The sequence below is a fragment of the Mobula birostris genome, chromosome 1 (genome assembly GCF_030028105.1).
Source record: "Mobula birostris isolate sMobBir1 chromosome 1, sMobBir1.hap1, whole genome shotgun sequence".
Classification (NCBI taxonomy): domain Eukaryota; kingdom Metazoa; phylum Chordata; class Chondrichthyes; order Myliobatiformes; family Myliobatidae; genus Mobula; species Mobula birostris.
Genome location: NC_092370.1, coordinates 1,797,202 through 1,813,723, shown reverse-complemented (window position 1 = coordinate 1,813,723; position 16,522 = coordinate 1,797,202). Strand labels below are relative to the sequence as shown.

At 43.9% G+C, this 16,522-nt stretch overlaps 1 protein-coding gene across 3 annotated transcripts in view; it reads right to left on the bottom strand.

The window, feature by feature from the left end:
* The window catches only part of tmem71 (transmembrane protein 71), an 84,525-nt gene that overhangs the window by 11,375 nt on the left and 56,628 nt on the right, over window positions 1-16,522 (bottom strand). The window contains exons 6-11 of one of the 3 annotated variants that reach the window (XM_072251701.1): window positions 13,805-13,996; window positions 13,460-13,528; window positions 11,702-11,777; window positions 11,059-11,123; window positions 10,905-10,972; window positions 8,055-8,212 (exon numbers count right to left, since the gene is read on the bottom strand). In XM_072251701.1, the coding sequence (XP_072107802.1) occupies window positions 8,165-8,212; window positions 10,905-10,972; window positions 11,059-11,123; window positions 11,702-11,777; window positions 13,460-13,528; window positions 13,805-13,996 (518 nt within the window). In that variant the 3' untranslated portion in view covers window positions 8,055-8,164. Of the gene's footprint in view, window positions 1-8,054; window positions 8,213-10,904; window positions 10,973-11,058; window positions 11,124-11,701; window positions 11,778-13,459; window positions 13,529-13,804; window positions 13,997-16,522 lie in introns of those variants that run through there. The other 2 variants (XM_072251700.1, XM_072251702.1) reach the window with 2 other exon arrangements.

Genomic DNA, 16,522 nt, shown 5'->3' with positions numbered 1-16,522 from the left:
AAATCCATGCTGACTTTGTCTGATGATTTCACCGCTTTCCAAATGTGCTGTTATCACATCTTTGATGACTGACTTCAGCAGTTTCCCCACCACCGACGTTAGGCTAACCGGTCTATAATTCCCCAGTTTCTCTCTCCCTCCTTTTTTAAAAAGTGGAGTTACATTAGCCACCCTCCAATCCTCAGGAACTAGTCCAGAATCTAACGAGTTTTGAAAGATTATCACTAATGCATCCACTATTTCTTGGGCTACTTCCTTAAGCACCCTGGGATGCAGACCATCTGGCCCTGGGGATTTATCTGCCTTCAATCCCTTCAATTTACCTAACACCACTTCCCTACTAACATGTATTTCGCTCAGTTCCTCCATCTCACTGGACCCTCTGTCCCCTACTATTTCTGGAAGATTATTTATGTCCTCCTTAGTGAAGACAGAACCAAAGTAATTATTCAATTGGTCTGCCATGTCCTTGCTCCCCATAATCAACTCACCTGTTTCTGCCTGCAGGGGACCTACATTTGTCTTTACCAGTCTTTTCCTTTTTACATATCTATAAAAGCTTTTACAGTCCGTTTTTATGTTGCCTGCCAGTTTTCTCTCATAATCTTTTTTCCCCTTCCTAATTAAGCCCTTTGTCCTCCTCTGCTGAACTCTGAATTTCTCCCAGTCCTCAGGTGAGCCACTTTCTCTGGCTAATTTGTATGCTGCTTCTTTGGAATTGATACTATCCCTAATTTCTGTTGTCAGCCACGGGCGCACTACCTTCCTTGATTTATTCTTTTGCCAAACAGGGATGAACATTTGTTGCAGTTCATCCATGCAACCTTTAAGTGCTTGCCATTGCATATCCACCGTCAATCCTTTAAGTGTCATTTGCCAGTCTATCTTAGCTAATTCACGTCTCATACCTTCAAAGTTACCCCTCTTTAAGTTCAGAATCTTTGTTTCTGAATTAACTATGTCACTCTCCATCTTAACGAAGAATTCCACCATATTATGGTCACTCTTACCCAAGGGGCCTCTCACGACAAGATTGCTAATTAACCCTTCCTCATTGCTCAAAACCCAGTCCAGAATAGCCTGCTCTCTAGTCGGTTCCTCGACATGTTGGTTCAAAAAACCATCCCACATACATTCCAAGAAATCCGCTTCCTCAGCACCTTTACCAATTTGGTTCACCCAATCTACATGTAGATTGAAGTCACCCATTATAACTGCTGTTCCTTTATTGCACACATTTCTAATTTCCTGTTTAATACCATCTCCGACCTCACTACTACTGTTAGGTGGCCTGTACACAACTTCCACCAGCGTCTTCTGCCCCTTAGTGTTACACAGCTCTACCCATATCGATTCCACATCTTCCCGGCTTATGTCCTTCCTTTCTATTGCGTTAATCTCTTCTTTAACCAGCAACGCCACCCCACCTCCCCTTCCTTCATGTCTATCCCTCCTGAATATTGAATATCCCTGAACGTTGAGCTCCCATCCCTGGTCACCCTGGAGCCATGTCTCTGAGATCCCAACTATATCATAATCATTAATAACAATCTGCACTTTCAATTCATCCACCTTATTACGAATGCTCCTTGCATTGACACACAAAGCCTTCAGGCGCTCTTTTACAACTCTCTTAGCCCTTATACAATTATGCTGAAAAGTGGCCCTTTTTAATGCTTGCCCTGGATTTGTCGGCCTGCCACTTTTACTTTTCTCCATAGTACTTTTTGTTTCTACCCTCACTTTACACCCCTCTGCCTCTCTGCACTGGTTCCCATCCCCCTGTAGTGAACTAACCTCCTCACGCCTAGCCTCTTTAATTTGATTCCCACCCCCCAACCATTCTAGTTTAAAGTCACCTCAGTAGCCCCCGCTAATCTCCCTGCCAGGATATTGGTCCCCCTAGGATTCAAGTGCAACCCGTCCTTTTTGTACAGGTCACACCTGCGCCAAAAGAGGTCCCAATGATCCAAAAACTTGAATCCCTGCCCCCTGCTCCAATCCCTCAGCCACGCATTTATCCTCCACCTCATCGCATTCCTACTCTCACTGTCGCGTGGCACAGGCAGTAATCCCGAGATTACTACCTTTGCGGTCCTTTTTCTCAACTCCCTTCCTAGCTCCCTATATTCTCCTTTCAGGACCTCATCCCTTTTCCTACCTATGTCATTGGTACCTATATGTACCACGACCTCTGGCTCCTCACCCTCCCACTTCAGGATATCTTGGACACGATCAGAAATATCCCGGACCCTGGCACCAGGGAGGCAAACTACCATCCGGGTCTCTGGACTGCGTCCACAGAATCGCCTATCTGACCCCCTTACTATCGAGTCCCCTATCACAACTGCCCTCCTCTTCCTTGCCCTACCCTTCTGAGCTACAGGGCCGGACTCTGTGCCGGAGGCATGGCCACTGTCGCTTCTCCCGGGAAAGCTGTCCCCCCCAACAGTACTCAAACAGGAGTACCTGTTGTTAAGGGGCACAGCCACCGGGGTACTCCCTATTACCTGACCTTTCCCCTTCCCCCTCCTAACCGTGACCCACTTGTCTGCCTCCCGTGGCCCCGGCGTGACCACCTGCCTGCAGCTCCTCTCTATCACCTCCTCACTCTCCCTGACCAGACGAAGGTCATCGAGCTGCAGCTCCAGTTCCGTAACGCGGTCCCTGAGGAGCTGCATCTCGATGCACTTGGCGCAGATGTAGACGTCCGGGAGGCTTGTAGACACCAGGGCCTCCCACATCTGACACCGAGAACAGCAAACTGCCCTCACACTCATACTGCCCCTCTCCTCAAATAACAACAGAAAATGAATGCCAAACCTTCCTCGCCTATTTCCGCCTAAGCCCATTGAGCCGAAGCCCTTAAGTCTTCACTCTGCTCCCGGCTCACTCCGCAGCCCGCAAACTCCGCTGCCCGCTCTATGAGGCTCTGTTCCTTTTAAATCTGCCGCGCTGCACAGCCCGACGTCACACGCCTGCGCAGTCCCGCCTCTCAGAACGCCGTTGGAGAAAAAAAAATAACGAAAATTTCAAAAATGTCTTTCTTGGCACTCCCACTCAGACTCTCAGACTCCTTCTTCGAATCTAGGTTAGGTGTGGTGCAGTGAACCAGAATTGATTAGAGAGCTGAAGGTAAAAGATTATAGGAAAGATGTCAACAAAATGGAAAGAGTTATGAGAAGATTTACTAGAATGTTACCTGGGTTTCATCACCTAAGTTACAGAGAAAGGTTGAACAAGTTGGGTCTTTATTCTTTGGAGCGTAGAAGGTTGAGGGGGGACTTGATAGAGGTGTTTAAAATTATGAGGGGGATAGATAGAGTTGACACGGATAGGCTTTTTCCATTGAGAGTGGGGGAGATTCAAACAAGAGGACATGAGTTGAGAGTTAAAGGGCAAAAGTTTAGGGGTAACATGAGGGGGAACTTCTTTACTCAGAGAGTGGTAGCTGTGTGGAATGAGCTTCCAGCAGAAGTGGTTGAGGCAAGTTCGATGTTGTCATTTAAAGTTAAATTGGATAGCTATTTGGGCAGGAAAGGAATGGAGGTTATGGGCTGAGTGCAGGTCGGTGGGACTGGTTGAGAGTAAGCGTTCGGCACAGACTAGAAGGGCCGAGATGGCCTGTTTCCGTGCTGTAATTGTTACATGGTTATATAACCCTGGGGGGCAAGTGATCAAAATATGATCGAATTCTCTCTAAAATTTGAGAAGGAGAAACTGAAATTCAGATGTATCAATACTGTATTACAATGGAGTAAAGGGAATTACAGAGGCATGAAAGAGGAATTTGCCAGAATTGATAGGAAAGGACATTGGCAGGGACGATAGCAGAGGAGCAATAGCTGGAATTTCTGGAAGCAATCTGGAAGACACAGGATACATATATCCCAAAGAGGAAGATGTATTCTGAAGAAAAGATGACTCGAACTGTGGCTGATGAGAAAAAACAAAATGAGGCCCATTATAGAGCAAAAATTAGTGGAAAGTTAGAGGATTTGGAAGCTTTTAAAAACAAATGGAAGGCAATCAAAAATGTCATTAAGGGAAAGATGGAATATAAAAGTAAGCAAGCCAATAATATTAAAGAGGATAACAAAAGTTTCTTCAGATACGTAAAGTGTAAAAGAGAGGCAGAGTGGCTATCAGACCACTAGAAAATAATGTCAGTGAGGTAGTCCTGGGGGACAAGGAAATGGTGGACCAACTGAATCAGTATTTGGCATCGGTCTTCACTGTACCAAATGGTGTACATCCCAGGGTTCTGAAAGGGGTGGCTGGAGAGATTGTGGAGGCATTAGTAATATTCTTTCAAGAATCACTAGATTCTGGAATTGTTCTGGAGTTCTGGAAAACTGTAAATGTCACTCCACTGAAAGGGGACAGGCAGAAGAAAGGAAACTATAGGCCAGTTAGTCTCACCTCAGAGGTTGGGAAGATGTTAGATTACAAGGATGAGTTCTCAGGGTACTTGGAGGTACATGATACAATAGGCCATAGTCAGCACAGTTTCCTCAAGAAGAATCTTGCCTGACAAATTTGTTCGAATTCGTTGAAGAAATAACAGGCAGGATAGACAGAGAAGAATTGGTTGATGTCGTATACTTGGATTTTCAGAAGGCCTTTGACAAAGTGCCACACATGACGCTGCTTATCAAGCTATGAGCCCATGGTATTACAGGAAAGATTCTACATGGATAAATCCGTGTCTGATTGGCAGCAGACAAACAGTGGGAATAAAGTAAACACGAGGAATTCTGCAGATGCTGGAAATTCAAGCAACACACATCAAAGTTGCTGGTGAACACAGCAGGCCAGGCAGCATCTCTAGGAAGAGGTACAGTCGACGTTTCAGGCCGAGACCCTTCGTCAGGACTAACTGAAGGAAGAGTGAGCAAGAGATCTCTCAACTGTGCTGCCTGGCCTGCTGCGTTCACCAGCAACTTTGAGGTGGGAATAAAGGGAGCCTTTTCTGGTTGGCTGTTAGTGACTAGTGGTGTTCCACAGGGCTCTGTGTTGGGACTGATTCTTTTTACTTTTCATCATAATGATTTGGATGATGGAATTGATGGCTTTGTTGCAAAGTCATAGTCATAATCATACTTTATTGATCCCGGGGGAAATTGGTTTTCGTTACAATTGCACCATAAATAATAAATAGTAATAGAACCATAAATAGTTAAATAGTAATATGTAAATTATGTCAGTAAATTATGAAATAAGTCCAGGACCAGCCTATCGGCACAGGGTGTCTGACCCTCCAAGGGAGGAGTTGTAAAGTTTGATGGCCACAGGCAGGAATGACTTCCTATGACGCTCTGTGCTGCATCTCGGTGGAATGAGTCTCTGGCTGAATGTACTCCTGTGCCCAACCAGTACATTATGTAGTGGATGGGAGACATTGTCCAAGATGGCATGCAACTTAGACAGCATCCTCTTTTCAGACACCACCATCAGAGAGTCCAGTTCCATCCCCACAACATCACTGGCCTTACGAATGAGTTTGTTGATTCTGTTGGTGTCTGCTACCCTCAGCCTGCTGTCCCAGCACACAACAGCAAACATGATAGCACTGGCCACCGCAGACTCATAGAACATCCTCAGCATCGTCCGGCAGATGTTAAAGGGCCTCAGTCTCCTCAGGAAATAGAGACGGCTCTGACTCTTCTTGTAGACAGCCTCAGTGTTCTTAGACCAGTCCAGTTTATTGTCAATTCGTATCCCCAGGTATTTGTAATCCTCCGCCATGCCCACACTGACCCCTTGGATGGAAACAGGGGTCACCGGTACCTTCGCTCTCCTTAGGTCTACCACCAGCTCCTTAGTCTTTTTCACATTAAGCTGAAGATAATTCTGCTCATACCATGTGACAAAGTTTCCTACCGTAGCCCTGTACTCAACCTCATCTCCCTTGCTGATGCATCCAACTATGGCAGAGTCATCCGAAAACTTCTGAAGATGACAAGACTCTGTGCAGTAGTTGAAGTCCGAGGTGTAAATGGTGAAGAGAAAGGGAAACAAGACAGTCCCCTGTGGAGCCCCAGTGCTGCTGATCACTCTGTCGGACATACAGTGTTGCAAGCACACATACTGTGGTCTGCCAGTCAGGTAATCAAGAATCCATGATACCAGGGAAGCATCCACCTGCATTGCTGCCAGCTTCTCCCCCAGCAGAGCAGGGCGGATGGTGTTGAATGCACTGGAGAAGTCAAAAAACATGACCCTCACAGTGCTCGCTGGCTTGAGACGATGGCATCCTCAACTCCTAGTCGGGGCTGGTAGGCGAACTGGAGGGGAACTAAGTGTGGCCTGACCATAGGCCGGAGCAGCTCCAGAACAAGTCTCTCCAAGGTCTTCATGATGTGGGAGGTCAATGCCACCGGTCTGTAGTCATTGAGGCCGCCGGGGCACGGCGTCTTCGGTACAGGGACGAGGCAGGACGTCTTCCACAGTACAAGAACCCTCTGGAGCCTCAGGCTCAAGTTGAATACAAAGTTTGCAGATGATACAAAGATGAGTGGAGGGGCAGGTAGTTTTGAGGAAGTAGAGAGGACTTAGATTTGGAGATTGGACAAAAAGTGGCAGATGTAATACAGTGTCAGAAAGTGTCATGTACTTTGGCAGAGGAAATGAAAGGGTTGACTATTCTCTAAATGGAGAACAAATATAAAAAATGAGGCATGTTTGGATTTGGGAGTGCTTGTGCAGGATTCCCTAAAGGTTAATTTGTAGGTTGAGTCTGTGGTAAGGAAGGCAAATGAAATGTTAGCATTCATTTTAAGGGGACTAGAATATAAAAGCAAGGATATAATTTTGAGACTTGATAAAGCACTGCTGAGGCCTCACTTGGAGTATTGTGAGCAGTTTTGGGCCCCTTATGGATGTGCTGAAATTGGAGAGGGTTTAAAGGAGGTTCACGAAAATGATTCCAGGTTTGAAAGTCTTGTCATATCAAATGATGGCTCTGGGCCTGCATTCACTGGAATTCAGAAGAATGAGGGGTGACCTCATTGATACCTATCAAATGGTGAAAGGCCTTGATAGAATGGATGTGGAGAGGATGCTTCCCATGGTGGGAGAGTCTAAGACCAGAGGACACAGCCTCAGAATAGAGGGGTGAGCTTTTAGAAAGTTAATGAGGAGGAATTTCTTTAGCCAGAGGGTAGTGAATCTACGGAATTTTTTTGCTACAGGCAGATGTGGAGGCCAAGTCTTCATGTATATTGAAGGCAAAGGTTGATAGATTCTTGATTGGTCAGAGCATGAACAGTTACAGGGAGAAGGCGGGAGACTGGGGCTGAGAGGAAAAATTGGATCAGTCATAATGAAATGGCGGAGCAGACTCGATGGGCCACATGGCCTCATTGTGCTCCTATATCCTATGGTCTTCTGGCCTTAGCTTAGCCTGATGTTTTGACAGTTAAGAAGGCCTGATATGAGACCCTTCACGTCAATGTTTCTGAACTGGGTAAGGCCCGAAGGCTGATGAGCTGAAGGAAAAGCAAGGCAGGCTCAAGGCTGGTGAAACAAAGGATCATCTGTTCAAGTGGATTCACATGACCACGTTTATTCTTGTTGCTTAACAAGAATTAATTTTGGCACTGGCATTTCTTGGCCCTTGTGTGGCACAACACCATATTTCACTGAGCAGAAGTCCTGCACATTCCTTCAGAGTTAGATCAAATGGCACTGAGTTCCCATGTTAATCAGAAATTAGCCTGATGCCAGAAATCGCAGGAAAGCAGTGACTGAATAGAGCTATGTTGTGATTCTGCCTTCTCTAGTTCAACTCTCTTTCGTCTAGCACAGGCTTTATTCTCAGCTTTTGTAATCTCGAGATCTTTTCTTTCTTTTTAAATCTTTTTATTGAATTAGTACACAAAAGGTAAAACATATAGCAACCAATACATTGTTACAATATAAATATACAAGTAATATTAATACAAAAAAACAATGCAAACAATGTAAGTTGTTTATAAAATAACAAGGTATATAGTTGTATACTAATTTTCCATATATATATATATATATATATATATATATATATCGATAAAGTAGAAAAAAAAACCAAAAAAACCCACCGTGCAACTAACCTACAAAGCAAAGCAAAGCAATGGGCTAACTAGGTACAAAGTAGACTTAAACAGCTTAAACAATCACATCCTCAAACCAGACCTCCACTAGTAGAAGATAAAATCCACGAAGGGAGTGTCTATATGATCAGAGAGAAAAAAAAAGTTACATTAAATGAAAATGTTGAATAAGAGATCTCCGGGTCTGTTCAAATTTAACTGAAGTATCATAAAGATTACTTCTGATTTTTTCCAAATTTAGACAGTTTTTTTGAGAAAACCAAAAAAAACCGTAGTTGGGGCATTAATCTCCTTCCAATGTTGTAGGATATATCTTTTCGCCATTAAAGTAAGAAATGCAATCATTCTACGCGCTGAGGGGGATAAATTACTAGAGGTTTTAGGTAATCCAAAGATAGCAGTAATAGGATGGGGAGAAATATCACTATTCAAAACCTTTGAGATAATATTAAAAACGTCTTTCCAAAAAGTTTCCAGAGTAGGACAAGACCAAAACATATGGGTCAAGGAAGCAATCTCCCCATGACATCTATCACAAAGAGGGTTAATATGAGAGTAAAAACAAGTTAATTTATCTTTAGACATGTGTGCTCTATGGACAACTTTAAATTGAATTAAGGAGTGCCTGGAGCAGATAGAGGAAGTATTAACAAGTTGTAAAATATGAGCCCAGTCTTCTGCCAGGATAGTAAGACCCAATTCCTTTTCCGAGTCAGTCCTAATCTTATCGAATGGAGCTATCCTAAGTTTCATGATAGTATTATAAATAATAGCCGTTACACCTTTCTGACACGGGTTAAGGTTAACGATAGCGTCTAAAATATTTGTAGGGGGTAACACCGGAAAGGAAGAAAGTATGGTATTTAGGAAATTTCTAACTTGCAAATATCTAAAAAAAAGTGTGTTCTTGGTAAATTGTATTTCACAAGATCACAAGACAAAGGAGCAGAAGTAGGCCATTCGGCCCATCGAGTCTGCTCTGCAGCACCCCCATGAGCTAAACTATTCACCCATCTAGTTCCAATTTCTGGCTTTTTCCCCATATCCCTTGATACCCTGACTAATTAGATACCTGTCAATCTCCTCCTTAAACACCCTCAATGATCGGGCCTCCACAGCTGTATGTGGCAACGAATTCCACAAATCCACGACCCTCTGGCTAAAAAAATTTCTCCTCATCTCTGTTTTAACTGGGTACCCTCTAATTCTAAGACTATGGCCTCTTGTCCTGGACTCACCCACCAAAGGAAACAACCTTTCCACATCTACTCTGTCCCACCCTTTCAACATTCAAAATGTTTCTATGAGATCCCCTCTCATAGATAACTGTTCAAAAGCCATAAGGGAGCCATCTGAAAATAAGTCCAAAAACCGTGATATACCATTAGTCTTCCAAATTTGAAAGGCACGGTCCGTAGAGGAAGGGAGAAAGAATATATTGCCAATAATAGGAATTGCTAGCACAAATTGATTAAGATCGAAAAATTTTCGGAATTGAAACCACATGCGTAAGTGAATCTCGAGATCTGAAGGCCTCTGTTGGTTAGGGTCGACCATTGATGCTGCATGCTAGCTACCATGCACAAGCCAATACCCCAGCCAGGCCAGTATGATATGAAGCGTGAGCTGTTGCTCACACAGCAATCTCCCTCTCGCTACACACCCGATGTACCCAAAGAAACGGCAGAGACCATCACAGTTTGGCACCAGTGGCATCACAGAGCTGCCGGTCAGCATTGAACTCAACGTAGGTCTGCCTTAGGCTCTCCAATTCTGGATCTTTCCCCTCGGGGTTTACTGCTGGAGCCTTCCCCATGAGCGGGTATAGCTGCAAGGCATCGGAGCTTTGTGGTCACAGTTTTCCCTCTCCTAGATGAGCTGCCTGAAGTGACTGGTTTTAAGACGCCAGTAAACTGTCTTTGCCTCTACTCCTGTCGGTAGAAACAGTCCTGCCAGGCCCAGTAGCTGGGCCACACGTGAAGGACAGGAGCTGTCAGAGGCTATTTGAGGCACACACCATTGGCAGCATTTAATAATGGGGAGCATAACAACTATTAAAGTACAGGCCATTACAAAGAGAAGCACTGACTGCTCTTTCTTTCTTCCTGGTTCCGCTGAAAACCTGAAAAACTAGCTCTGCTTCTCTCCGCAGTGATGCTGCCTCACCTGCTAAATGTCTCCAGCATCTTGTGTTTTATTTTCCTCTTCCTGCCCATTTGGTGTTCCTCACTCAACCAAGATGGATTGGCAGATTCGACTCAGTGGGACAAATGGCCTCATTTTGCTCCAGTGTCTTATGGCGTACACAATAACTGCTTTCTTACCACCGGGTTAGGGACTGCTTAGGGTTTAAGTATTTCAGTGCAACCGTTCAACAGTTCCCATCAGTCTGTTGTCGGAGCAGTGCTGCCAGGATAATCGAGGACACGACCCACCCAGCCAACACACTTCTCGTCCCTCTTCCCTCCGGGAGAAGGTTCAGGAGCTTGAAGACTCATACGGCCAGATTTGGGAACAGCTTCTTTCCAACTGTGATAAGACTGCTGAACGGAGCCTGACCCGGATCTGGGCCGTACCCTCCAAATATCCAGACCTGCCTCTCAGTTTTTTTTTTGCACTACCTTACTTTCCATTTTTCTATTTTCTATTTATGATTTATAATTTAAATTTTTAATATTTACTATCGATTTGTAATCCAGGGAGCACGAAATGCAGAATCAAATATCGCTGTGATGATTGTACGTTCTAGTATCAATTGTTTGGCGACAATAAAGTATAAAGTATCAGTCTACAATAAAAAGGCATCCCTACCTCAGCTTGTGTCTGTTGTAGGATCTTCTGTGATTTAATGAAATAAGGATATGCTGATCTTGCTGTAGCTGGAAAAGGAAAGGTGCACTGTAATTCACCATTAACATGAGTGTAGGAAGTCAGAAGGAAATGACTGCACAAGATGTTTACGTACTCAGTACGGTTGCAAACAGCAGTGTGGTACTGATCAGTGCAGCAATCACTCCTCCGAGAAAGCACCTGTTTTTTTTTACAAATATACAAAATGTTATTCAAATAACAACATGTTCGGGGGTTTACAAAACCGTTAACAATTTCAAATTAAAATACAGTTCCTATTGCCTATGAAACACTAAGTTCCCTGAGGGGCCCACTGTACTCATAATGACCACATGCTCCCTCTCTGAGGTCACCTGGGCATGAAAGGAACCCCGGAAGAAGGGCAGGCAGTTAGTTCGGGCAGCGCTCTCGACTACCCGTGACTCGGACTCATAACTGGCTGTCCGGTCCAGGCCCAGGATCAGGACAAACAAGAGAGCCACACAGCGGCCCGCTTCCTCTCAATATTGAGTAACAGTGGAGCAGGAGTGGAGGATTGATGTGCAGCCAGAACGTCAGGAGCTGTCCCTTCAGATATTCAGAGGCTGCAACATCACACACTCGATGTATACATAGTACACCATCTCTGCCTGGCCACAGAAAGGACGAGTGGACAGAGGGTCGGTAAACCGACTCAAATCTGTCACACACCACGGTGAGGATTAACAATAAAACTAAAATCAAATCAGAACTTCCAGTCAATCTTAAAATGAGCAAACCTTGCGAATACAGTGATGGCGATGGAGAGGGCCAGAATTATCAGGTGGGAGAAGTAGTTCCTGATGGTTATTAAATCTGAAATAGAATCAAGAAACACCTTCTAATTAGTGATACAGCATTAATGGTTTGTTTAGTAAAAATGTGGCTAACTTAACTAGTAACACAATCAACTGTATTTGCCATATATATTTACAATGTTGGATCCAACTGCTTAATTCTTAGATTAGACTGTTTAATTGTTATTTTCTTTGAAATTTAACAATTTATTATCTGCTTGTATTTTATGGAAGTTTCGTATGAACTTAGTGGTTATGCAAAGTATGATTCTGGAAAGCTCTGGAAGCTTCTTTGTTCTATATTATTTGAGTGAGTGCTTTCCCATTGGTTAATTTGGTACTGCAGAATTTGAATAAGTGCTTTCTCATTGGTTAACTATTATCTAAAGACGTGAATGGAATTTTCCTTATCTCTGTAGTAGAAAAGTGTCTGCTCCATGCTGAGCGTTATCTTAGTCTCTTTGTCTTTAATCCCTCTGCTACCGGCTTCTGCTCCTTTTCTTTTGTTCTATCAACACTTAATACAATGATCATGAAGCAACAAGATTTGTGCCTCTTCCCTGATCTCTGAAAGAACCTTGTATTGAAATATCAGACCCAACATCCATTAGGTTGCTCAAAATCAATAAGACTAAAGGATTGATTGTGAACTTCATGGAGGGGAAGTCAAAGGATCACACACCAGTCCAAATCCAGGGGTCATCAGTGGAAAGGGTGAGCAGTTCCAAGCTCCTGGCTGTCATCACTTCTGAGGATCTGTCCTGCACCCAACACATTGATGCAATTACAAAGAAGGCATGGTGGCATCTGTTAGTTTCGCGAGACCATAGATCTGCGCCTGGAAGGTCTCCAGGGCACAGGCCTGGGCAAGGTTGTATGGAAGACTGGCAGCTGCCCATGCAGCAAGTCTCCCCTCTCCATGACACTGACGTTGTTCAAGGGAAGGGCAAGGGCCGATACAACTTGGCACCAGTGTCATCGCAGGAGTTGCCAGAACGAGGTTGCAGGCAACATCGGACTGCCTTAGGGACTCCAGCTCCGGATTTGTCCTCAGGGTTTACTCCCGAAGCCTTCCCCATGAGTGAGTATGGCCGCAAGGCAGCGGAGGTTTGAAATCAGAGTTTTCCCTCTCTTAGATGGACTGCCTTCCCAGGCTGACGAGCTCCATCTACCCGAAAAGAAGGCATAACAGCAGCTATATTTCATTACATGTTTGAGGAGAATTGGTATGTCACCAAAGACACTTGCAAGTTTCTACAGATGTACTGTGGAGAGAATTCTAACTGGTTTCATAACTGTCTGAAATGGGAGGGGGAAATGATGGTATTAAATGCTGAGCTATAGTCAATGAACAGCATCCTGACAGAGGTGTTTGTGTTGTCCAGGTGGTCTAAAGCCGTGTGGAGAGCCACTGAGATTACATCTGCCACTGAGCCATTCTGGTGATAGGCAAACTGCAGTGGGTCCAGGTCCTCGCTGAGGCAGGAGTTCAGTCTAGTCATGACCAACCTCTCAAAGCATTTTATCCCTGTAGATATGAGTGCTACCAAGCAATTGTCATTAAGGCAGCCCACATTATTCTTCTTAGGCACTGGTATAATTGTTGCCTTTAAGTGGGAACTTCTGCCCTTAGTAGTGAGAGGTTGAAAATGTCCTTGAATACTCCCACTAGTTGGTTGGCACAGGTTTTCAGAGCCTTACCAGGTACTCCATTGGGACTGTCCGCCTTGCGAGGGTTCACCCTCTTTAAAGACAGCCTAACATCGGCCTCTGAGACAGATCAGAGAGATCACATAAATACCAGCGTGTATTTACAATATAAACAACATTATAAAAAGTGGCTTAAAGTGTTTACAGTGAAGTGACAGGAGTAACAGATAGAGGGGGTTAGGAGTGGGTCAACTAGAATGTTTGAATTAGTAAAACAAAATACAACAGAATGAATGATGATAATCAAAAAGATGATTATTCCTCACTTGATCTCACTACCAAACAGCCCGCCCAGGAAAGGTTCACGCTTCTTACATCACTTACAGCTCATCTCACCTGGGCTATTTGTCGCATTATTGACGCAGTACTTTGCTGGTCGGATCTGGGAATGAGAAGGAAGATCCAAGAATCTTTGTGATCTGTCTATCAGTAGATCTTCAGTGGAGAAAACTTCAGCATCAATGAAAGGTTGAGCTTCTTCTAATAACCAAGATTTATCAGTCCTGGACAAATCCACACTACCTTGTCCTGTAATCACAAAGCATGTTCTAGCATTATAACCTTGTACACATCTTTATCTGTTAGATATTTAAACATTTACACTCTCTTTTCTCACAATGTTACATTCTACTGGCAGGAAAAGAAAATGATGCAAGCACTGGCATTCTCAGTTAAAAACAGAAAAGTCTAAATGAAAGTCATATCTATTTGTATAGGAAACAGTCAGCTAAGTATTTTCAGTGCAGTCCCATTATCAACATCTTTGGATGCAAAATGTTTAAAATCAGAGAATCATTATGTTAGCCAAGTCTATACTGGCACTTTGTGGGCCAATTCAGTTGTCCCATTTTCTTGTACACCTGCAGGTAATCACCCCTCAAGATCCATTCATAACTGTTTTCAATGTCCAGTTTGCTTTTTGCACCGACTTCACAGTCACCAGGTTGCAGATTCTAACCAGTCATGTTAACCTTCTCCTCACTGATCTTTTCGTCTTTCATATACTGAAGTACAAGTTCAACTTGTTCCGACTTCAGCTCTGAAATCACTGGATGCGCTACCTTCCTGTTCTCACCTTCACTAGCTCGCGGCATTGCGAGTAATCCGCACATTACCACCTTGGAAGTCCTGCTCTTCAGCCTGCTTCCCAACTCCAGACATTTAACGTGCAGGATCTCTGCCGCTTTCCTGCCTATGTCATTGCCTTACATACAGATCAGATCATTACACAGTGCATTGAGGTAAAACGAGCAAAATGCTGCCACAGAGAATGGGAAGTGCAGATAAACAATGAGGTGCAGGGCAATTTGGCTGTTTAACTTTATCCCCAAGCACCACATAATTAGAAGATGTTGGATTTTGTGCAGCAGGAAAGGGAGTTCAAAAGAAGCAAGCTGGGGCAGTCGGGACGTTCTGCATGCCACAGAATGTTGGATTGTGCAGAATCAGGCACTTGGCTAGGACCAATAAAAATAAGTTAGGTTTAAGCAGCGACCAATCCGACATGGAAGTTTGAGAGGAGGGTATTTCACTCAGGTCCACTGCCTGAGCAGAAAAAGGGAGCAGTGAGTCGTGGCAGCATAGTAGACCATATGACCTTAAGATACAGGATCAGAATTAGGCCATTTAGCCTATCATGTTTGCTCCACTATTTTGTCATGGCTGATCCAAATTTCCTCTCAGCCCCAATCTCCTGCCTCCTCCCCTTTCGTTATTACAACTGAAAAAGTCATTGAAGTAAAGATGAAATACAAAAACAACAGGAATTCTGCAGATGCTGGAAATTCAAGCAATACACATCAAAGTTGCTGGTGAACGCAGCAGGCCAGGCAGCATCTCTAGGAAGTGGTGCAGTTGACGTTTCAGGCCGAGACCCTTCGTCAGGACTAACTGAAGGAAGAGTGAGTAAGGAATTTGAAAGTTGGAGGGGGACGGGGAGATCCAAAATGATAGGAGAAGGAGGGATGGAGCCAAGAGCTGGACAGTTGATTGGCAAAAGGAATACGAGAGGATCATGGGACAGGAGGTCCGGGAAGAAAGACAAGCGGGGGGGGGACCCAAAGGTATATTGGGCAAGGGGTATATTCAGAGGGACAGAGGGAGAAAAAGGAGAGTGAGAGAAAGAATGTGTGTATAAAAATAAGTAACAGATGGGGTACAAGGGGGAGGTGGGGCATTAGCAGAAGTTAGAGAAGTCGATGTTCATGCCATCAGGTTGGAGGCTACCCAGACGGAATATAAGGTGTTGTTACCCAGACAGAATATAAGGTGTTGTTATACAAAATATGAAAATTGCTATATGAAATACAAAAGTAAGCTAGCCAAATAAAGAGGATACCAAAAGATTTTTCAGGTACATAAAGTGTAAAAGACAGGCAAGAGTGGATATCGGACTGCCGGAAAATAACAGTGGAGGTGTAGTAATGGAGGACAAGGAAATTATGGAGAAACTGAATAAGTATTTTGCATCAGTCTTCACCACAGAACTCAGGAGAATGTTCTTGGGAAACTGAAAGGTTTGAAGGTAGATGAGTCACCTGGACCAGATGATGTATGCACAGGGTTCTGAAAGAGGTGGCTGAAGATTTTGTGGAAGCATTAATAATTATCTTTCAAGAATCACTAGATTCGGGAATGGTTCCAGAAGAATGGAAAATTGCAAATGTCACTCCACTCTTCAAGAAGGGAAAGATGCAGAAGAAAAGAAATTATAGGCCAGTTATTCTGACTTCACTGGTTGGGAAGATGTTGAAGTCGATTTTTAAGGATGTAGTTTCAGGATACTTGGAGGCACATGATAAAATAGGCCGTAGTCAACCTGGTTTCCACAAGGGAAAGTCTTGCCTGACAAATCTGTTGGAATTCTTTGAAGAAATAATAAGCAGAATAGTCAAGGGAGAATCAATGATGTGCACTTGGATTTTCAGAAATCCTTTGGGAATGTGCACTTGAGGTTGTTTAACAAGCTACGTGCCTATGGTATTACAGGAAAGATTCTAGCATGAATAAAGCAGTGGCTGATTGGCAGAGTGGAAATAAAGGGAGTCTTTTCTG